General features: G+C 37.2%; 1 protein-coding gene across 1 annotated transcript in view; it reads right to left on the bottom strand.

The window, feature by feature from the left end:
• FIRRM (FIGNL1 interacting regulator of recombination and mitosis) overlaps window positions 1-10,669 on the bottom strand; it is a 367,507-nt gene extending 356,838 nt beyond the window's left edge. The window contains exons 1-4 of the mRNA XM_053693168.1: window positions 10,633-10,669; window positions 8,683-8,771; window positions 8,125-8,229; window positions 4,930-5,070 (exon numbers count right to left, since the gene is read on the bottom strand). Coding sequence (XP_053549143.1) covers window positions 4,930-5,070; window positions 8,125-8,229; window positions 8,683-8,771; window positions 10,633-10,669 — 372 coding nt within the window. The remainder of the gene's footprint in view (window positions 1-4,929; window positions 5,071-8,124; window positions 8,230-8,682; window positions 8,772-10,632) is intronic.
• Between the last annotated feature and the right edge of the window lie 14,633 nt (window positions 10,670-25,302).

A 25,302-nucleotide genomic window follows, 5' to 3' on the forward strand; every position in this document is an offset into this window, starting at 1 on the left:
GTCGGTTCCTTGTAAAGGCTCCGCCAGCCTTGTATCTAACCATAATTGTGGCACCGATTATGGGATTGGTGTGAAGTAGACCACCCAAGCTAAAAAGCAACACGGGGTAAGCACAAAGTGAATATAATTAAAATTAAAATTGAAATAATGTTAAAATTAATTCGTCCATATAATGGACACAATATTAACAACATGATGTAAAGAGAACCACCTATGGATATTACATAGGGGCAATATAGGACAGAGAAATCAGCATTGTCTTCGGTTACATTGTGCTTATAGATCAATCAACTGTATTCAGGGTCTGGAAAAATAGTAAGAATAAAAATAATAATAATAATAATAATAATAAAGATAAATAAATAAAATACAATAAAATAATAATAATAAAACAAAATGAGATGATAAATCAATGAAAGTAAATAAAATGAGCTGAAATCAATAAATCAAAACATAAATAAAAATAAATACATAAAGAAAATAGACTAAAATAGACTAAAATAAAATAAAATAAAATGAGATAAACTAAAAAAATGAAATAAATTAAAATAAACTAACCAAAACAAAAATAAAATAAATATAAATAAAATATATAAATAAAGAAATAAAGAAATAAAGAAAAATAAAGAAAGTAAATGAATAAGATATAAAAGACGAGGGAAAACAAGGGGGGAAGAAACTATAGAAGAAGAAAAAGCCAGTAGTAAATAAGACAGAAACAGCCACCATACAGAAAATGAAACCACATTAAATAAAATACGGGGGAATCAAGAAGTCAAGTTCGAGAGGAAAGAGAAATAAAGATAGAATAAAGACTAAGAGCAAATGGATCATGAGCTCTCATTGAAATGGACATCAATATTCATATAGACTGGGTCTCAGCGTTCATAAATAACATTGCCATCCTGTGTGGGTGTTGAGACCCCTGGGACTGAGGGTACCAAGTTCATAGATCCACCTTGATTCTTTGCGGAGTAGCATGTTATCTCTGTCTCCCCCCCTCCGTGGGGTCGGTACGTGGTCGATCAGTCGAAATCTCAGATCGTTGACAGTGTGGCCTGACTCCAGGAAGTGCCTTGCGACCGGTTGATCTGCCTTTTTGTTTCTTATGGCCAAACGAATGCTGGACCTGTGGTTGGCCATTCTTGTCCTTGCATCGTCAGTTGTTTTGCCAATATAAAATTTCCCACAAGGGCAGTTCAAAAGATATATTACATATTGGGTGGTGCAAGTCAGATAGTATTTGATCTCATATGACCTGTTGCTTTCAGGGTGGTGAAAGTGGGAGCCAGTGATCATCCCACTACACGTCACACAACTAATGCAGCGGTAGCACCCTTTCTTTTTCGTCCTCAGCCATGTCCTTACACCCCCTTCTGGATTGACATCTGCTTTCACAAGATGATCCCTCAGATTTCTTCCTCGACGAAACCCTATCCTTGGTGCCTTCCAATTCTTGAAAGGCAGGGTATGGTCTGCTTCAATCAGTTTCCATTCATCCTTAATCGTATGGGTTAGGGGTATAATGTCTGGTGAATATGTGGTCACAAAGGTGAGTTGATCTCCTTGTTTAGATTGGGACTCTTCTCCTGGTACATTCGTACATAACACTCCTGATTTAATCTCTAGCAGATCCTTATGCTTGTATCCTCTCTCCCTAAAGCGCTCTGTCATATCCTGTAGTATACACAATATCCCTAAAGCCCAGTACCAACGGGTGATTAGAAATAATACCAATGAGGTATTATGTGAAGAACAACTACAGGATATGACAGAGCGCTTTAGGGAGAGAGGATACAAGCATAAGGATCTGCTAGAGATTAAATCAGGAGTGTTATGTACGAGTGTACCAGGAGAAGAGTCCCAATCTAAACAAGGAGATCAACTCACCTTTGTGACCACATATTCACCAGACATTATACCCCTAACCCATACGATTAAGGATGAATGGAAACTGATTGAAGCAGACCATACCCTGCCTTTCAAGAATTGGAAGGCACCAAGGATAGGGTTTCGTCGAGGAAGAAATCTGAGGGATCATCTTGTGAAAGCAGATGTCAATCCAGAAGGGGGTGTAAGGACATGGCTGAGGACGAAAAAGAAAGGGTGCTACCGCTGCATTAGTTGTGTGACGTGTAGTGGGATGATCACTGGCTCCCACTTTCACCACCCTGAAAGCAACAGGTCATATGAGATCAAATACTATCTGACTTGCACCACCCAATATGTAATATATCTTTTGAACTGCCCTTGTGGGAAATTTTATATTGGCAAAAAAACTGACGATGCAAGGACGAGAATGGCCAACCACAGGTCCAGCATTCGTTTGGCCATAAGAAACAAAAAGGCAGATCAACCGGTCGCAAGGCACTTCCTGGAGTCAGGCCACACTGTCAACGATCTGAGATTTCGACTGATCGACCATGTACCGACCCCACGGAGGGGGGGAGACAGAGATAACATGCTACTCCGCAAAGAATCAAGGTGGATCTATGAACTTGGTACCCTCAGTCCCAGGGGTCTCAACACCCACACAGGATGGCAATGTTATTTATGAACGCTGAGACCCAGTCTATATGAATATTGATGTCCATTTCAATGAGAGCTCATGATCCATTTGCTCTTAGTCTTTATTCTATCTTTATTTCTCTTTCCTCTCGAACTTGACTTCTTGATTCCCCCGTATTTTATTTAATGTGGTTTCATTTTCTGTATGGTGGCTGTTTCTGTCTTATTTACTACTGGCTTTTTCTTCTTCTATAGTTTCTTCCCCCCTTGTTTTCCCTCGTCTTTTATAACTTATTCATTTACTTTCTTTATTTTTCTTTATTTCTTTATTTCTTTATTTATTTATATATTTTATTTATATTTATTTTATTTTTGTTTTGGTTAGTTTATTTTAATTTATTTCATTTTTTTAGTTTATCTCATTTTATTTTATTTTATTTTAGTCTATTTTAGTCTATTTTCTTTATGTATTTATTTTGATTTATGTTTTGATTTATTGATTTCAGCTCATTTTATTTACTTTCATTGATTTATCATCTCATTTTGTTTTATTATTATTATTTTATTGTATTTTATTTATTTATCTTTATTATTATTATTATTATTATTTTTATTCTTACTATTTTTCCAGACCCTGAATACAGTTGATTGATCTATAAGCACAATGTAACCGAAGACAATGCTGATTTCTCTGTCCTATATTGCCCCTATGTAATATCCATAGGTGGTTCTCTTTACATCATGTTGTTAATAGTGTCCATTATATGGACGAATTAATTTTAACATTATTTCAATTTTAATTTTAATTATATTCACTTTGTGCTTACCCCGTGTTGCTTTTTAGCTTGGGTGGTCTACTTCACACCAATCCCATAATCGGTGCCACAATTATGGTTAGATACAAGGCTGGCGGAGCCTTTACAAGGAACCGACAGTGTTATACTTTTTACTTTTTCGTGATTACTTACTATGGATATATAATAGCTTATATGTTGTTTTATTCATATAGATTATATGTATATAGGTTTCCCGTTTTGTATATATAGTTCCTTTTTACACTGTTTACACTTTACTCTAAGGATGTTGTTTGATGCACAGAATAGGAGTCTGCATGCAGCGACCGTGGAAATAGATAGGTATTAGAAACAACAGTTGGTTGTTATGAAATATACAACTAAGATTTATTTGTTTATACTTTTCACTTTTTTGTGATTACTCTTTATGGATATATAATAGCTTATATGTGGTTTTATACATATAGGTTTTATACATATAGGTCCCCCTTTTTTACATATATTGTTTCTATTTACACTGTTTACACTTTATTCTTAGGATGTTGTTTGATGCACAGCATAGGAGTCTGCATGCAGCGACCGTTGAAACAGACAGGTATTATAAATAACAGTTTGTTGTTGTGAAATAAACAGCTGAAATTTATTGGTAGTATTACACGAATATAGCCGTGTTCGCCATTGGCAGTCTATGTGTGGCCCAGGATGGAAACTGTTTGTCACCTTTATACGAGTGTGATTATTTTAATAGATTAGCCCATCTCTGATACAGAGGCACAGAGGCGGACAATAACACAGTGATGATCTTGTTACGCCCATGGGGGTGTGGACACACGGCTGATTGGTCGGATCTCGCCATCTCTTTAACAGCATTATTTTGGCTGTGCAACGCCTTTGTTATCCGATATGCGAAAGCCGCTGTGATCTATATGGCGAGCGTATCGCTGTATCTGTCCATGACTGGCAAGTAGCGATCTGATCCGATTTAGCAAAATGTTTTTACTGTGTTGCTATAGGCAACGGGCATAGTCAGTGACAGGTGGGCGTATCTGGAAAGCGTAATGGTATGACGCTTCTGATACAGAATGCTGCTGATTGGTACTATTATAATTCCCACAAGTCTGATGACGGCCCATTGGTGGAATTACGATCTACATGACTGGGATCACACTGATTGGTTGAATTACGATCCTCACATAATATGGTTTTTTCTTCGTTTTTTCCTTTGTTTATGGTCGTTTAGCAGCTGATTAGAAAGGGTTGAACTGTGATTATTCCCCCCACTCTATTAGCAACACGGGGTCCTATGTTTTAACTCACTTGATTAATTTACTTTGCACTATTGTAATATCGATCACTATTTGTTACTGGGTAAGATAGGTTTTGTTACCTTGACCGTGATTGGTCACACTTATGGGGAGGGTATTTTTGGAGCCTATTTAAGGCCTGCTTTTTCACATTGTTAGCTTGTCAGAGGAAGGGACTGTTATTGTCCCGAAACGTCACTCGTTTGAATTAAAGTCTTTTGTCACAGTTGGAATCGTTCAGTGAGTGCTTCTTTGCTACAGTTTATATATATATATATATATATATATATCACACAAAAAAGCCCCAACAAAACATTACCAACCTTACAATGAGCAAACGCTGCTTTAAGAACTTGCAGGACAGATGAAGGCAGGGACCGTATATTGTCTAAATTTACTGGCTCTTCAAGAGAGCCAACGTGACCTACACATGCTGTTAGAGCCTCCAGCCACTTGACCATGTTCTGCGTAAAAAGGAAACGGCAAACAGTATTATCTAAAGGAAAGATCAATCGTTTGATTTTATAACATTAATGGTACATGTTCCAGTCTTGTGGGAAGTTAATCAGAAATACTTAAAGGGATAGAAAAGTCGAAATTAAACTTGCATGACTCAGATAGAGCATGTAATTTAAAGACACTTTTAAATTCACTTCTTTTTTCAAATGTGCTTCGTTCTCTTGGTATCTCTTCTTGAAAAATAATACACACATATCCTATAATAGTGAGAGCTAGCTGTTGATTGGTGCCTGCACACATTTGTCTCTTGTGATTGGCTAACTAGATGTGTTCAGCTAGCTATCAGTAGTGCAATGTTTTTCCTTCAGCAAAGGATAACAAGAGAATGAAGACAATTTGATAACAGAAGTAAATTGTTCTATCCGAATCAAGAACGGAAATTATGGGGTTTCCTATCCCTTTAAACTTAAACTCCATAAACTGTTTCTGCTCTTTACCATACAGAACATAGTTCATATTTTAAAACAAATTCTTAGCAATCAGTTTTTTTATTTAATTTTTATCAAGACAAATTAGCATAATCTGAGACAGGAAGGCAAATACAAAAGCAAGTTTTAATGCCCAGTTACGATTTGTTGAATTTAACGGAATGAAAATAAATAAAACTAAAAACATGGGCAGCTAAAATACTGTAGTTTACAATCAGTTTTATGTCACATCTCTATCCAGTTAAATCAGGGCTGCACAAACTAAGTCCAGTTGAACAAATTTGGCGCTACAAGGGTTTTAGTGTGGCCCTCAACACCACTGAGCAATATATATAAAAACGTCATTAGTGATCAAAAAGGCAGTTCCACACATCTCATTAGGAAACTTGTATTTGTAAATTTGAGTAGTATATACAGTAACATTCAATTAAATAGTAACTATTTTCTTGGCAATTTCCAACTAGAAATGTAATTATAATCTTATTTTAAAAGGGACATGAAACCCCAACATTTTCTTTCATGATTCACATAGAGAATTTAAGTTTAAACACCATTTCAATTTACTTCTATTATTCAATTTGCTTTATTCTTCAGATATCCTTTGTTGAAGAAATAGCAATGCACATGGGTGAGCTAATCACATGCGGCATCTATGTATAGTCACCAATCAGCAGCTACTAAGCCTATTAAGATATGGGTTTTAACAAAGGATATCAAAAGAATGAGGCACATTTGGTAATACAAGTAAATTGGAAAATTGTTTAAAATTTAAGGTTCTTTCTTAATCATGAAAGAAAAAAAATGGGTTTCATGTCCCTTTAACATATTGGGCCCCATTTAACAAGCGACGGACAGATAAAGTTCCCAACTAGGGAACCTGTCAAGTGGGCAGAGATCATTGCACAAGAAAATTCTTGTGCAGCACCGCCCCCTACTCTTGCACAATTGGTTGCAGGGCCTGTCAATCATCTCAAAAGAACTAGTGTTTTAACTTCTAAGCTTCATGCATCACAAGAACTCTTCTGCTGCTTTATAAATGTAGCCCACTATCTCTAGCATTATTATACATATCATGCCATAATTACTCACCAGACTTACACACACACACACACACACACACACAAAAAAAAAAAAGTTTGAGCACCTCTGATTTAAAGGAACAGTAAAGTCAAAATTAAACTATCATGATTCAAATAAAGCATGCAGTTCTAAACAACTTTCTAACGTACAGTACTAATTGTATTAACATTTGCTTTGTTCTTTTGGTATCCTTTGTTGAAGAGAAGACTCATGAGTTGCAATACAGGAGATAGCTGAACACATCTGGTGAGCCAATGACAAGAGGCATACATGTGTAGCCACCATTCACCAGCTAGCTCCCAGAAGAGCATTGCTGCTCCTGAGTCTATCTAGGCATGCTCTTCAACAAAGAATACCAAGAGAACAATGTAAATCTGATAATAGAAGTCAGAATAAAATTGCATGCTCTATCTAAATTTTGAAAGTTTAACTTTACCTTCCCTTTAAATAGTACAAAGAAAACAATCAGAACAGATTTTGCTAAATAAATACAAACAATAAAACATAAAATAACTATAACAAAGCTAATGCCCCATCATTGATGTTCTATTGAACTATATATATATATATATATATATATATATATATATATATATATATATATATATATATATATATATATATATATATATATATATATATATATATATATACACATACACACACACACACTCTACATCTGCTGCTATTAATCATGTATTTTCATTTAATGTGACGTCTAATCTTGGAGCACTTCCATTGTATCCCTAACATAAGATTACATTTCTGTAACAAATTTAGGTAATCTACAGTCAACATATTAGCTAGCTATTTCAGTTAGACCAGGGGTAATCAACCTTGGCTCTCCAGATGTTTTGGAACTACATTTCCCATGATGCTAAGACATTCTTTAGGCTGTCTGAGCATCATGGGAAATGTAGTTCCAAAACATCAGGAGAGCCAAGGTTGCTGACCCCTGAGTTAGACTATGCATTAGTTTACACTGGTGAAGCAAATAAATATTAGTCAAAAGTTTGACCTTTGAGATTTTACATACAATCTTATTTGGAATTAAAGAAAGTACAATTTACTAGTACTACCATAGGACATTAATGAGAGTCCTAGTACATAAATAATATACAATCAAAACAGGTTTGGAAAAGTACTTTTTTGACGTTAACCACCTTTTTCCCTAATTTTAATACATGACATACAATAAATGGTACGTTTTATTTTTAGTTGGAAATAATATCCTGTTGAGAGTTCAGGCCAGTGTGCTTTATGTGTAATATTTCTTTCTTCTCTTCTTTAGCTAGTACATTTAATACACAGCATCACTCCCTATATACATACATGTATATAGTGATTTAATTTATATTTAGTGATTGGAGTGACCCATAAGTTCACAGATTAATTGTATAGAAGGGAGAGAGCCCACTAGTAGTGCCATTGATGTAGTACATATTTTGTGTTTGCTAGTCTAGTAATATACCTTGCAAATATATTAAATACCTGTAATATATGTCGTAAGGAAGCCTTCAATTCCATATTCTGACTCGATAACCCTGTTGCTTGACTTGAGATTTCGTATATTAACTCATCAAATAGTTTCACAGCCTAGGAAAGACACCGAAATAAACATTGTTGGTGGAATTAAAAAATAAAAAAAACCTTAAATGATGATATATATATATATATATATACACACACAAAAGGCTATTTTTGGTAAAGTCTACAATTATGTTATGTATTTGTCATATCCTATATGTTTATACTATGCAATCTTGCATCAGTTTACATTTTTTCCTTTTACTGTTTTTCTGCACTTTAGCGGCATTATATCCTGATTAAAATATAATGTAATAAAATGGAAGGGCACCTCCTGCAAGAGGAAAGTATTGGACTTTTATTTTTCAAATCTAAGGGAGAATATAAACAAATTAATAGACAATTCCAGAATCAGCCACACTAATGGGTACACCACTATTCTGCAAATACAAAGGCTTTGAGAAACAGGTTGATCGTATAAAATGATTGTGCTTTTACAATAAATTAAATTATTTTTCCCACCTTTGGCAATACTTGTGAAAGAATTTTCTCCTCCAGCTCAATTAGACTAATATGAGGCAGAAACAATTCCATCAGGAGGTTAAAAACACCTAAAAAGGAAACCAGATCAAAAACAATAAAACAAGATATTTTCTTTACTATCATTTATGAATTTTTGTAAATTATAAGTATACTATATAGATAAAATTCATGGTTATGGCTGCTCAGTATGGCAATCACCACAAACCTACAGGGAACATATCAGCATACAGAACTCGTAGTGTGTGAATACATTTCACCTGGGATTAAAATGGACCACCTATCTTGATTTGTTATCAAGTTGAAAACATATACAGAACAATCTGTGGCTCAGCTCACTGGATATTTGGTTCCATTCCAACCATTCTGTGTTTTAGTCTTGTTAAAGACATTTTTTCAGAGCTTTGACTGAACTGCTGTAGACTTCAGATCAAGTAAAAGATACCATTTCTGACTAACTATATATAAGTCTTCTTTCAAACTAAAAATAGATTTACAAAATTCTGTAATATAGCACTGAAACTGCATGACATCTAGGTTTGGCAAAGGAAAAACTTATGAACAGCCCAGAGGATGGAATTTTTTTTAAATTAAATCCCAGATCACTAAAACAAATTAGTTTAAATTTTCAGGATTCCAGGTGATTGTTAATAACGCTTCTGAAAGTGCAAATTTAAACTTTGTAATAGTAAGTTATAAAAAAAAAAATTTAGTGGGGGGGATAATATAATAGTAATACTAGTAAAATATATATATATATATATATATATATATATATATATATATATATATATATATATATATATATATATATATATATCTCTATCCCTTAACTCCACTGATTTTCAAACCTGCCCTTAGGCCTCCCCAGACCGACCAGGTTTTCAGGATTAGCTTGGATGACAGCAGGTAAAATAACCATGTTTACGAATCAGCTGATTATTTCACCTGTGCTCTAGTTCAGATATCCTCAAAGCGCTCAACATTATACTTTTACAAAGAAATGTATTGTTGATGTCACTAGCGCTTCCACATTTTCTAACCAGAATTTAGCAGTTGTACTTACATATAAGATGGACAAGTAAAATATTGCAACATAAACATATTACACAATTTATGTATTGGTTAAAGGGTATGAAAGGCTGATCTTTCATTAAAGGGACAGTTTACTCAAAAATTTTCTCCCCTTTAATTTGTTCCCAATGATCCACTTTACCTGCTGGAGTGTATTAAATTGTTTACAAGTAGCTCCTTTACCCTTATATTGGCATTTGAAATTGTTAATTTAGCATGTGGTATCCCCACCTATTCTGATATTTTGTGGCCGCGCGTACCAGCTATAGATAAGCTTTGTAAACACAGCCAGCAGAAGAAATTACACTCCCAGTGCGATAAAGCAGAGATAAGGTAATAAAATGTTGATTTTCCATTGTTCTCTCAAAGTATTGGTGATTGTTTTAAGGACAGATATAAGATAAAGAAGCAGGTATATGTGCACAATGTGATACAGTAATGAGATCTGATTATACCTACAAGCTCAGCCCATTTTATTAGGCTGTGGCTTCAAAACACAAAATCAGAGCTTTAATATACAGAAATAAACCTTAAAAAGCTAATTTTCATACATTTTTTACTCTGCAGTTGGTAAAAAAAGCAATTGTAAACCCATTAAGGGAAAAACTATTTTACGGTATACTGTCCCTTTAATTATAATACTTAAAAAAAAAAATAATAATAATAATAATCAGCATTAACCAAAATCAGTAAATCATTTCAAACGTGATACACAAATAATTGAGAACATGTGTAGAGATAATTCTTCAAGTACCACAAAGTAGAATAACAGTTTCCCCTTGTTTTACTTATAATATTACAGAAGAACAAAACTGTACAAGAATCAAAAAGTGCAGACATCTATATAAAGACACTTACGAATATCTTCTGCCCAGTTCTCTGAGCTGTTATACATAGAGTACATATGATTAAGGAAAAAACACATCAGTCTGAGAATTTATACTATTCATCTTTTGAGAAAATATATATATGGATGTTTAAATAACTATAATTACATTTTCGTAATGTATGGGTTGGTGGTTTGATTTCTTTCAATAAAGTGGTTATGATTTATTTTGAGAAAAACAATGCTTTTTAAATTAATTAGTTGTTGGATGGTAAGCCCTATAAAATGCTATTTTGAACATACTTCCTATGAAAGGATACATTACAGAAGAATATATAATTTTTTTTAATCTAAAGCACCCTCACTGTAACTTACATCTCAATAACTAGAACAGCAACAAAAATCCATTGTAGGGATAGAAAGGTCAAAATTGAAACGTGTATGAGTGCATTTCATTTGAAATATAAGCATTTTAGTAATACACTTCCATTAGCAAAAATGCTTCTAATAAAAGTTATAGTTTTTCTGAAGCATACGCACATATCCTTAAGGGCCTGTGCCCCAGTACTCAAGCCTCACATCTTCTCAGAGAGCAGGCAAGATGTGTAATCTAAGCCACAGCTGACTCTGTCAAGGTGTGGTTCTTGAATAATGGTGCACAGGCCCTCACAGGATATGTGCGTATGCTGCAGAAAAACTATAACAATTTTTACTAGAAGCATTTTTGCTAACGGAACTATTTTGCAAAAATGCATATATTTCAAATTGAAATGCACTTATGCACATTTAATGTTTGACCTTTCTATCCCTTTAAATATAGCACTTCCTGATTTCCAATTAAAGATACTATACTAGTAATGCTACACAAAATGTGGTGCAGCCATTGTTCAACATTATCTTCTTTACTCTTACATTGTATCCCTTTAATACTATTGATGCTTCTTTGTATTTTTGGATTTGTAGTATTTTAGAAAGTAAAAATAACTAAAGGAGATAATTAAAGTGAATGTCAACTTTCATGATAAAGTGCCCGTTTTAAAAAAAAAAAAAAAAAACTATTAAAAACAGTGGCACTTTCATTCATGAAAGTTTACATTGCACCGGATTTTACAAATACTTACCTTCTTCTCCTGAAACGCCGGATCACCAATCCCCCTGCCTGCTTCTTCCTACTTACACAGCAATGACGAAATCGGCTTCCTTCAAATCACAGTGTGGCCTCACCAGATGAACGCTGCTGGGGGGGGGGGAGTCGTGATTGGAGAGAGATGGTTTCATCATTGCTGACAAGGTACAGAGGACCTGCATGCGTGTGATCGGTGATCCAGCGTTTCAGGAGAAGGTATTTGTAAAATCCGGTCCAATGTAAACTTTCATGAATGAAAGTGCCCCTGTTTTAAAAAAAAACAAAAAACGGGCACTTTATCATGAAAGTTGACATTCACTTTAATATGTTAAAACACACATATATACATATACACATATAAAAACAGTCTGTAGCCAAGCTCTCCACCATTGGGAATCTTCAAATACCCGGGTGCAATCCAGAGAACAGGTATAGACTAGTCACATAATATCAGGGCACTCACAGGATTTTAAAATCTTCAAATTTTAATCAAAACTTCACTAAAAGGGTCATATGTCAACGTTTCGGCTCTTAGTTGCCTTTATCAAGACATGTCTTATAACCGGCATATAATCGCTCTAGAGCGAAGCACCGTCCTCCCACAGAAAGCCAACAGATGATTTTAAAATGTTTAAAATCCTGTGAGTGCCCTGATATCATATACATAATACACATAAACAATTAGCATGCCAATGTAGAATCCATTAATCCTTTGACATCTGTAGGACGTTCCATGCCATCCTAAAAGAACTGGGCTTTAATGCCCTTAGGACGGCATGGAACATCCTAACTTTTGACGTGTTCTGCTCCCTTCTGTGTACAAACAATTAATTTGACTGGGGGACGTGCCTAGCAACGCAGGCAGTCTCCCAGGAGCCAATTAGTGCCATTTTGGAAGCACATTAAGGGCCATAAAGGGCTCGATTTATCATCCACGGGCGGACATATTCGCATCTGTCTGTCTTCTCCTCTGGCAGGCAGCAATCCACTGCTCGCATTTACCATTGCACAGCCAATCATGCGCAAGCAGGAGCTGTAAAGAGGTAGAAAACAGGGCAGGGAAGCAGCAGTCTATTGACCGACTGCAGGTTCTCTTGTGTGAACCTGCAGTCAAAGGGCTTGATAAATCGAGCCCACAGTGCTCCAAACACATGCATGCTCCTGAGCTTACCTCCCTGTTTTTCAACAAAAGATACTAAGAGAGGAAAGTTGGTAATAGAAGTAAATTAGAAAGTTCTTTAAAACAGAATGCTCTATCTAAACATAAAAGAACATTTTTGGGTTCATATCCCTGAGAGGCAAACATTTGTAGACAAACCTATCTTTTTTTTTACCTTGACACTCAGATATTTCCTTACCTCTACATAAATGTATTTACAATTTAGTTTAATACTTTAGAAATGTTTATATCCTTTTTTACCATATAGTGTGTATATAATAAACACGAGGGGATAAATATTGTTACATAAATGTATTCAATTGCAAACAAGAAAAATCCACCAAATGTGTAAATTGACTACTGCTTTTTTTTGTATGGCAGCTAGTGCATTTATCCCACTGCTTTTGCTCTCAGTTATGTCTGCAGCCCTTTCCCTGTTCATATACATTTAAAGGTGATGATTTTATTATAAACTACTGTATTACATAGACATAAATACTAATTGTGTGCGGAATAATGTGATGACTAGGGCATATTTACTTTGACTTTATTATGCGTGTACGAAGAACAGGGAACAAACTGCATACATATTAACAACATATAAGAATATATTATACTGTCACATATATTCCTACACTCATATATACATGTATTAGCTTATGTATAAAGGAACAGACACTAAGATCACATAAACAAATCAATCACGGGCACACGCACAATTGTAACTATATAATAACAAACACAATTGCCCGCCGGTGACAGCGAATTAGTGTGCTTTTCTCTAAGCGCGTGCACATTGCACACACGTTCTCTACTTAGTAAATACACAGACGCTGCAGGATATGAGAAGTTTGTCCAGGGCAACTGGCAGCTCCCTCCGACACATATCCTCATTCCAGCCGGTCATCTCCTCTAGCAAATCGGTCTGCGACATGATGTTACTTAGTCTAAACACCCGCCACTGCTCAAACCAAACGCCGCGATAAGTCCACAACATACGCGAACTCCCATCATTCCTCGCGACTGGTCTGGTAGTAGACTAGTTAGAAATTGGAATTAGTCGATATAGATAGCTGTAATAGTTGCTTGTGTCAGTGCTATTGTCTTCCTATTGAATTTCCCTTAGTTATAAATAGACAGACGTCATTAAAATATTACAGAGCTGCCGAGTTACATTATATAATATATTTTCTAGCAGCAAAATGAAAACAGTAATACAGACGTGTGCAAAGTTTTCCTCATGAATCTGATCTTTACGTTCATAGCACAGATTTCTTTTGTCACATAAAGCAACGTGATTTTTTTTTTTTTAAATAGATAAACCTTGCATGAATTCTAATTTATAACATTTACTAAGATTATTTAAAAACGCAAAAATAAAATATTTATGGAAAGGAGTTGACATGAATTATGTAATTGGCAGCCAGGTGAATAGAAAGAAATAAAGGCACAGAAAAAAATATAATTTATGTAAGAACACCTGATAAATTCATTTCTTTCATATTGGCAAGAGTCCATGAGCTAGTGAGGTATGGGATATACAATCCTACCAGGGGGGGCAAAGTTTCCCAAACCTCAAAATGCCTATAAATACACCCCCACCACACCCACAATTCAGTTTAACGAATAGCCAAGTAGTGGGGTGATAAGAAAGGAGTAAAAAGCATAAACAAAGGAATTTGGAAATAATTGTGCTTTATACAAAAAAAATCATAACCACCATAAAAAGGGTGGGCCTCATGGACTCTTGCCAATATGAAAGAAATTAATTTATCAGGTAAATTCTTACATAAATTAGGTTTTCTTTCATGTAATTGGCAAGAGTCCATGAGCTAGTGACGTATGGGATATCAATACCCAAGATGTGGAACTCCACGCAAGAGTCACTAGAGAGGGAGGGATAAAAATAAACAACAGCCATTTTCCGCTGAAAAAAATAATCCACAACCCAAAATATGTTATTCTTATAATGAAAAGAAAAACTTAAAACATCAGCAGAAGAATCAAACTGAAACAGCTGCCTGAAGAACTTTTCTACCAAAAACTGCTTCTGACGCATCAAATACATCAAAACGGTAGAATTTAGTAAATGTATGCAAAGAGGACCAAGTTGCTGCTTTGCAAATCTGATCAACTAAAGCTTCATTCTTAAAAGCCCACAAAGTAGAGACTGATCTAGTAGAATGAGCTGTAATTCTCTGAGGCCCGACTCCAAATAAGCTTGAAGAATCAAAAGCTTTAACCAAGAAGCCAAGGAAATAGCAGAGGCCTTCTGACCTTTCCTAGGACCAGATATCATGAATCTGCTTTCCTTAATATGAGTTTGTAGCTGTTCACTTGAGTTTCAGCTCATACAGGGTTAATGAGTGAAACAACCAGGAAAAGCTGATTTCTATTAGTAATATAGATATATTGTGGTTCAATATAATTCAGCTTGAGACTCCAGAGAGAGTTATTATATGAGAATGCCTTTATGCTTATCAGAATTAATGATCTAAGGCAAATGTTAAACGTGACTGCTGATATTATTTATAGACACAGGGCAGTTGATAAATTACTATGGGAATGTTCACTCTGATACTAGTATGGATAGAGTTGAATTTGAGACAAATTATTATCCCCTGACAGATTGATAGATGAGATAGTATACAAACAGTTAAGTCCTTCCGCTTAAGGAGCTGACAAGCAACAAGGTAACAAAATGTATTAACTCAGCGGTTTTCCAAGTTACCAGGAGATTAGGCAGATCGTGCAGCAGATAGATTTACATGCAGTTCAGAATCTAACTTACTTGAAAATAGATTTGTCCGACAGCTATGTGGAGCTGATTGAGAGACAGTCTGTGCGATACGGGAACGTGAGCAGCTGTGAAACCAGAGCGGCGTCTGACGGTAGGTGAGAGACTCAGTGCAGAGTCGGATGAGAATGACGTCAGCAACTTCCGAAAAAGGTTAGCGGAGAGATGAGCAGGTACGAAGTTTCTTCTGTAGGATATTACTGACAGGATCAGGTACAAGCTTTAGCAAGATAAAGAAATTACTTGTTCTTGGGTTCAGTAGCTTTGAGAAATAGGTGAGTGCTGGGTTGAAGGATTTCAACTGAGGTTCACGACTTCAATAATCAAGCAACTAACAGGTGTTGCTAACAGCCATTTATTGTGAAGTGAATGAAGGCGGATACCAAAGATTTAAGGTGGTATCATGACAGATCCCCCTTCTCAAGGTGACCCTCCTGGGATCACAGGACCTCGTTTGGAAGGGAACAGATGGTGGAACTCACGAAGCAGATCAGGAGCATGGATGTCCCGTAGATGTATCCAGGAGTCCTCTTCGGGGCCATAACCAGACCAACGAACAAGGTATTCCAATCGTCTCCAACGGAAGTGAAAATCCAAGATTTTTTCGACTTCATACTCGGTGACTATCGTAACATCAGAGATCTCGTCCCCTAGATGCGTATCCGTGTGTCCAGAGTAGGGTTTCAGAAGTGACACATGAAATGACGGATGAATCCTTAGATTTGAGGGTAAATGTAGAACAACTGCGATGGAATTGAGAACTTTCTTGATCTTGAAAGGACCAATAAATTGGTCACCCAATTTTTCACATGGGACTTTTAGTTTCAGATTGGTTGTAGACAACCAGACTTGATCACCTGGTTTGTACAGTGGGGGGAGTGCATGTTTCTTATCGAAGTAGAGTTTTTGTTTAGTCTTAGCAGTGTCTAGATGCTGTTTCAGTAGTGCTAATGAACTCTTTATTTCAGTGAAATATTCAACTGCGTAGGGTGAAGAAGAGGTAGTTAATGTGCTAGGTATAGTTTTCGGATGATACCCATAGGTGGCATAAAAAGGAGACATTTTGGTTGAGGTGTTAATTGAATTGTTATAGGCGAATTCCGCCATCGGTAGCCAATCTGACCAGTCATCCTGTACGTGTGAGATGTAGCACCTGAGGTACTGCTCCAGTGTTTGGTTAAGTCGTTCCGTTAGACCATTTGATTGGGGGGGAAACGCTGTTGAAAACCTGGGGGAGATCTTTAAAAGGCAACACAATTCCCTCCAAAATCTGGAGGTGAATTGTGTTCCCCGATCAGTTACAATTGATAGAGGTAGACCATGTAGTTTAACAATATGAGAGAAGAAAACATTAGCTGTGGTTACAGCAGTTGGTATCTTTTTAAGTGGGATAAAATGTCCCAGACGTGTGAGATGATCTACAACGACCAGAATACAAGTGAGGTTCTTGGATGGTGGTAAATCTACTATGAAGTCCATCGCTATCATTTGCCAAGGTGTGTCAGGAATGGGTAGAGGAGTTAACAAACCGAAAGGTCTATGTGGTATTCTTTTCTTCCGAGAGCAGGTGTGACAGTCTGCGATATAGTTATAGACATCTTGTTTCATCTTTGGCCACCAGTATTCCCTGTTGAGTAATTCATGTGTTTTGGTAATTCCCGGGTGTCCGGACATAGGTTTATCATGGTAGTGTTTAAGTAAATCTTTTCTAAGCGATGGAGGGACATAGATTTGTTTGCCATAATGAAATAAACCAGACGTTATGTCTTTGTCACAGGTAGTGGGGATATTAGTATCAATGCTTTGGGCAGTTAAAAGATCTGAGTGGAAAGATGTAAGCAAAGCTAAGAATTTATGAGGGGGAATGATGTTTTGTGCTTCTTCCCGTTCTGGTACACTATGGAATGTTCTAGACAAAGCATCTGCTTGAGTGTTTTTGGATCCTGGTCTGTAGTGTATCAGGAAATTAAAGCGGTCTAGGAAAATAGAACAGCGGACTTGTCTTGATGATAACGTTTTATTCTTCTTTAGATATTGTAAATTTTTGTGATCTGTCAACACCAGAAAAGGTTTGGATATTCCTTCTAAAATATGCCTCCATTGTTCCAGTGCCGTTTTTATAGCCAGAAGCTCAAGGTCACCAACTGAATAATTTCTTTCTGCGGGTGTCAATAGTCTTGAGTAAAACGCTATGGGGTGGCGTTCTTTTGAACCTTGGCGTTGTTGAGATAAGATTGCTCCTACACCCACGTTTGAGGCATCCACTTCGAGGGTGAAATCTGCATGAGGATCAGGTAGTTGTAATATTGGAGCTGAGGTGAAGCTTCTTTTGAGGAGGTTGAAAGCATCTTGTGCTTCATTTGTCCATTTAAACCTGTTTTTCCCTGTCAATTTCGTTAGGGGTTGCACAATGGATGAATAGCCCTGTATAAATCTCCTATAAAAATTGGAGAACCCTAAAAACTTTTGAAGACATTTTAAAGTGGTTGGTGTAGGCCACTGCAAGACTGCGTTTACTTTTTCAGGATCCATATGTATGCCATTTGGGAAGATGATACAACCCAGGAATTTGATTGTCTTTACATGGAATTGACACTTCTCAGACTTAGCATACAGTTGATGTTCTCTTAATCTCATCAGAACCCATCTAACATGCTTGATATGTTCGGCCATGGATTTCGAGTAAATTAAAATATCATCTAAATAAATTACTACGCAGATGTCTAATAAATCTTTAAATATCTCATTAATAAAAAATTGAAATGTCGCTGGAGCATTTGTCAAGCCAAACGGCATGACGTTATACTGAAATAAGCCGTAGCGTGTCTTAAATGCTGTCTTCCACTCATCTCCCTTTCTCATACGTATAAGATTGTACGCCCCTTTTAAATCAAGTTTAGTAAAAATACAGGCATCTGTCAATCTTTCTAGGAGTTCGGGGATGAGTGTGAGTGGGTATCTATTTTTAATTGTGATAGAATTAAGTCCCCTATAGTCAATAATAGGGCGCAAAGTACCATCTTTATTGGTGACAAAAAACATTCCAGCGGCTGCTGGGGATGTGGATGTTGAAATAAAACCTTTTCTGAGGTTTTCATCGAGATATTCTCAAAGATGTTGTAACTCTTTTTTAGACATGGGATATATCCTCCCGAATGGGATAGTAGAGTTGGGTTTAGTATCTATAGGGCAATCAAATGGTCTGTGGGGAGGTAGATTTTCTGCTTCTTTAAGGTTGAAAACATCTAAAAATTTGGAGTATTCTGTAGGTATTTAAGTTTGTATGTGATTTAAAGAGACATATGGAAAACAAGTTGAAGTGCAGTATTCTGATGTAAATTGTACAGTGTTAGAAACCCAATCTATTACTGGGTTATGTTTCTGTAACCAGGGGTATCCTAATATTATGGGGTGTAATGAGTTGGGAAGAATGTCAAATGTGATGTATTCTGTGTGTCCATTACCTGAAGTGATAAGTAACGGTATGGTGTTGTGGGTTATAGGTCCTTTTAAATGAGTAGAACCATCAATGACTTTTACATGCACAGGAAATTGCTTAAAGGGACAGTAAACCTTAAAAATAATGTTATATAATTCTGCACATAGTGCAGAATTATATAACATTATATTAGCCAAACATTATAAAACATAATTGTACCTTATTAATTTAAAAAAACAAACGCTGTTTCACAAACCCGCTCTCTGCTCTCTGCTGAGCGGGTCTGTTATATTTAGTCAGCGCATCGGGCCAGCTGTATAGTCACAGCCCGGCCCGACCGCGCCATAGCACTAAGTGCAGCTCGCTCCTGTCACAGGAGCGAGCTGCACTTAGTCTTATGGCGCGGTCGGGCCGGGCTGTGACTATACAGCTGGCCTGATGCGCTGACTAAATATAACAGACCCGCTCAGCAGAGAGCGGGTCTGTGAAACAGCGTTTGTTTTTTTAAATTAATAAGGTACAATTATGTTTTATAATGTTTGGCTAATATAATGTTATATAATTCTGCACTATGTGCAGAATTATATAACATTATTTTTAAGGTTTACTGTCCCTTTAAGCACAAGTGGAATTTTATTTACAATTACATAAGTTTGATCCATAAACATTCCGAATGCCCCTGAATCGACCATTGCCTCATTCTTGAGATGGTGTTGATCCCACTGCAAAGACAATGAAATAGTTAAGTGACATTTCAATTTGGAGTTAATTTGTGGGTTAACGATGAAAATCTTACCCCTCTTTTGGCGCATCAGAATTGGACAAGTTGATACAGCGTGTTCCTTGTTTCAACAATACATAAATAAGTTTGAGATTCTTCTACGTTGTTTTTCCTCGTATGTAAGGGGACCCTTTATCATTCCGATCTCCATTGGTATAGAACTTGAAGGGTTTTTTTCTAAGTGGAGGTTTTGATATCTCCTTGGAGTGGGTTCAGGTGCTATTTTTTCTGCTCTACGTTCCCTGTATCGCCTATCCATTGAGATGGAAACCTTTATGAGTGATTCCAGAGTTTCAGCAAACTCTATACGGGAAAGTTCGTCCTTTAAGTGTTCAGAAAGTCCCAGACGGAACTGATTACGTAAAGAGACTGAATTCCACTGAGATTCTGTTGCTCATAACTGGAACTCTGCTACGTAGTCCTCGACGGGTCTCTTCCCCTGCTTTAGGGTTCTCAGGTTGTTTTCAGCTGTGATCTGGGTGTTACGATCCTTATAGAGTAAAGCCATTGCTTTAAAGAAGTCTTCTAAGGATCCTAGAATGGGGTCACTGACTTCGAAGAATTTGTCTGCCCACGACCTGGGTTCACCACTTAAATAGGAAATTACTGTACAAACTTTAACCCTGTCAGAATAATATGTTTTAGGTTTCATAGAAAACATTAGTAAACATGCATTGCAAAATTCTCGAAAACGTGCACGTACACCAGAAAAAACACATGGGGGGTTAATTTGAGGTTCGGGGTGTTCAGCAGCCTTTTGCGTGAAAAAATCATTCATAATTTGTTTCAATGTGTTATTTTCATTTTTCAATTCTGTTAAGCCTTGAGCTAGTATCTCTACTTTTTTATTCAAACTGGTGATTTCATTAGCCATAGCTGTGGGATCCATTTTCTCAAATACATTCCTATGTTATTTAATAGCTTGATTATTCTATCATGAATCTGCTTTTCTTAATATGTGTTTGTAGCTGTTCACTTGAGTTTCAGCTCATACAGGGTTAATGAGTGAAACAACCAGGAAAAGCTGATTTCTATTAGTAATATAGATATATTGTGGTTCAATATAATTCAGCTTGAGACTCCAGAGAGAGTTATTATATGAGAATGCCTTTATGCTTATCAGAATTAATGATCTAAGGCAAATGTTAAATGTGACTGCTGATATTATTTATAGACACAGGGCAGTTGATAAATTACTATGGGAATGTTAACTCTGATACTAGTATGGATAGAGTTGAATTTGAGACAAATTATTATCCCCTGACAGATTGATAGATGAGATAGTATACCAACAGTTAAGTCCTTCCGCTTAAGGAGCTGACAAGCAACAAGGTAACAAAATGTATTAACTCAGCGGTTTTCCAAGTTACAAGGAGATTAGGCAGATCGTGCAGCAGATAGATTTACATACAGTTCAGAATCTAACTTACTTGAAAATAGATTTGTCCGACAGCTATGTGGAGCTGATTGAGAGACAGTCTGTGCGATACGGGAACGTGAGCGGCTGTGAAACCAGAGCAGCGTCTGACGGTAGGTGAGAGACTCAGTGCAGAGTCGGATGAGAATGACGTCAGCAACTTCCGAAAAAGGTTAGCGGAGAGATGAGCAGGTACGAAGTTTCTTCTGTAGGATATTTCTGACAGGATCAGGTACAAGCTTTAGCAAGATAAAGAATTTACTTGTTCTTGGGTTCAGTAGGCTTAAGAAATAGGTGAGTGCTGGGTTGAAGGATTTCAACTGAGGTTCACGACTTCAATAATCAAGCAACTAACAGGTGTTGCTAACAGCCATTTATTGTGAAGTGAATGAAGGCGGATACCAAAGATTTAAGGTGGTATCATGACACCAGAAATATAACAAATAGACTAGAAGTCTTCCTGAAATCTTTAGTAGCTTCAACATAATATTTCAAAGCTCTCACCACATCCAAAGAATGTAAGGATTTTTCCAAAGAATTCTTAGGATTAGGACACAAGGAAGGGACAACAATTTCTCTACTAATATTGTTAGAATTCACAACCTTAGGTAAAAATTTAAATGAAGTCCGCAAAACCGCCTTATCCTGATGAAAAATCAGAAAAGGAGATTCACAAGAAAGAGCAGATAGCTCAGAAACTCTTCTAGCAGAAGAGATGGCCAAAAGGAACAACACTTTCCAAGAAAGCAGTTTAATGTCCAAAGAGTGCATAGGCTCAAATGGAGGAGCCTGTAACGCTCTCAAAACATTAAGACTCCAAGGAGGAGAAATTGATTTAATGACAGGCTTAATACAAACTAAAGCCTGTACAAAACAGTGAATATCAGGAAGTTTAGCAATCTTTCTGTGAAATAAAACAGAAAGAGCAGGCATTTGTCCCTTCAAGGAACTTGCAGACAAACCCCTATCCAAACCATCTTGAAGAAACTGTAAAATTCTAGGAATTCTAAAAGAATGCCAAGAAAATTTATGAGAAGAACACCATGAAATGTAAGTCTTCCAAACTCGATAATAAATCTTTCTAGAGACAGATTTACGAGCTTGTAACATAGTATTAATCACTGAGTCAGAGAAACCTCTATGACTTAGCACTAAGCGTTCAATTTTCATACCTTCAAATTTAATGATTTGAGATCCGGATGGAAAAACAGACCTTGAGACAGTAGGTCCGGCCTTAAAGGAAGTGGCCAAGGTTGGCAACTGGACATCCGAACAATATCTGCATACCAAAACCTGTGGGGCCATGCTGGAGCCACCAGCAACACAAACGATTGTTCCATGATGATTTTGGAGATCACTCTTGGAAGAAGAACTAGAGGCGGGAAAATATAAGCAGGTTGATAACACCAAGGAAGTGTCAGCACATCCACTGCTTCTGCCTTAAAATCCCTGGACCTGGACAGGTATCTGGGAAGTTTCTTGTTTAGATGAGAGGCCATCAGATCTATCTCTGGAAGACCCCACATCTGAACAATCTGAGAAAACACATCTGGATGGAGGGACCACTCCCCCGGATGTAAAGTCTGACGGCTGAGATAATCCGCCTCCCAATTGTCTACACCTGGGATATGAACCGCAGAAATTAGACAGGATCTGGATTCCGCCCAAGCAAGTATCCGAGATACTTCTTTCATAGCTTGGGGACTGTAAGTCCCACCCTGATGATTGACATATGTCACTGTTGTGATATTGTCTGTCTGAAAACAAATGAACGGTTCTCTCTTCAACAGAGGCCAAAATTGAAGAGCTCTGAGAATTGCACGGAGTTCTAAAATATTGATTGGTAATCTCGCCTCTTGAGATTTCCAAACCCCTTGTGCTGTCAGAGATCCCCAGACAGCTCCCCAACCTGAAAGACTTGCATCTGTTGTGATCACAGTCCAGGTTGGTCGAACAAAAGAGGCCCCTTGAACTAAACGCTGGTGATTTAACCACCACGTCAGAGAGTGTCGAACATTGGGATTTAAGGATATTAATTGTGATATCTTTGTATAATCCCGGCACCATTGATTCAGCATACAAAGCTGGAGAGGTCTCATGTGAAAACGAGCAAAGGGAATCGCGTCCGATGCTGCAGTCATGAGACCTAAAACTTTCATAGACATAGCCACTGAAGGGAATGACTGAGACTGAAGGTGCCGACAGGTTGCAACCAATTTTAAACGTCTCTTGTCTGTTAGAGTCAGAGTCATGGACACTGAATCTATCTGGAAGCCTAAAAAGGTAACCCTTGTCTGAGGAATCAAGAAACTTTTTGGTAAATTGATCCTCCATCCATGTTTTCGAAGAAACAACACTAGTTGATTTGTGTGAGATTCTGCAGAACGTAAAGACTGAGCTAGTACCAAGATATTGTCCAAATAAGGAAACACTGCAATACCCTGCCCTCTGATTACAGAGAGTAGGGCACCGAGAACCTTTGACAAGCAACAAATTGGTAATGCTTGTCTAGAAAAGAGAATCTCAGGAACTGATAATGTTCTGGATGAATCGGAATATGAAGGTATTTCATCCTGCAAGTCTATTGTGGACATATAATGTCCTTGCTGAACAAAAGGCAGAATAGTCCTTATAGCCACCATCTTTAATGTTGGTACTCTTACACAATGATTCAAAATTTTCAGATCCAGAACTGGTCTGAATGAATTTTCTTTCTTTGGGACAATGAATAGATTTGAATAAAACCCTAGACCTTGTTCCTGAAAAGGAACTGGCATAATTACCCCTGAAACTTCCAGGTCTGAAACACACTTCAGGAAAGCCTGAGCTTTTACTGGATTTACTGGGATGCGTGAGAGAAAAAATCTTCTCACAGGAGGTCTTACTCTGAATCCTATTCGGTACCCCTGAGAGACAATGCTCTGAATCCATTGATTTTGGACAGAATTTGTCCAAACATCCTTGAAAAACCTTAATCTGCCCCCTACCAGCTGAGCTGGAATGAGGGCCGCACCTTCATGCGGACTTAGGGGCTGACTTTGGTTTCTTAAAAGGCTTGGATTTATTCCAATTTGAGGAAGGCTTCCAATTGGAAACAGATTCCTTGGGGGAAGGATTAGGTTTTTGTTCCTTATTTTGACGAAAGGAACGAAAACGATTAGAAGCCTTAGATTTACCCTTAGGTTTTTTATCCTGAGGCAAAAAAACTCCCTTCCCCCCAGTAACAGTTGAAATAATAGAATCCAACTGAGAACCAAATAAATTATTACCTTGGAAAGAAAGAGATAGTAATCTAGACTTAGATGTCATATCAGCATTCCAAGATTTAAGCCACAAAGCTCTTCTAGCTAAAATAGCTAAATACATGGATCTAACATCAATTTTGATAATAAAATCACAAATAAAATGATTAGCATGTGTCAGTAAGCGAACAATGCTAGATAAGTCAGAATCCAATTCTTGTTGCGCTAAATTCTCCAACCAAAAAGTTGATGCAGCTGCAACATCAGCCAAAGAAATTGCAGGCCTAAGAAGATGACCTGAATATAAATAGGCTTTCCTTAGATAAGATTCAAGTTTCCTAACTTCCGTTGAGGGAAGGGCTGACAGACACGCTGCACAGCTCCATCGTGGCTACGAGTCACCCAACCAAAAAAGCATTCCCCACGGCTACCTCCCGTTTACCCGGCCTGGTTCTGGGATTGTCGTGGATAGAGGCTTGCGTCTGAAGCCGTAGCTACGGAAGTCCCCTTGTTGGCGGATATTGCCCGGTGGTAAGGAACCACACCCCACGCCGAAGGGTTAGAGGAGAAGAACCTGGGTCAGATCCGCCCAGCGGTTTAGCCTCAGAGCTTCAGAATTGAAGAGGATTGGTGGGAGTCATCCGGTCCCTTGCTTGTTACAGCCGCTGGTAGGTCGGGGCTGCTACCCGGCAGAGGGATTCGTGGGTGGCGCCCCCTCCTCGCGGTGAAGAGCTCTAGACG

The sequence above is a fragment of the Bombina bombina genome, chromosome 10 (genome assembly GCF_027579735.1).
Source record: "Bombina bombina isolate aBomBom1 chromosome 10, aBomBom1.pri, whole genome shotgun sequence".
NCBI lineage: Eukaryota > Metazoa > Chordata > Amphibia > Anura > Bombinatoridae > Bombina > Bombina bombina.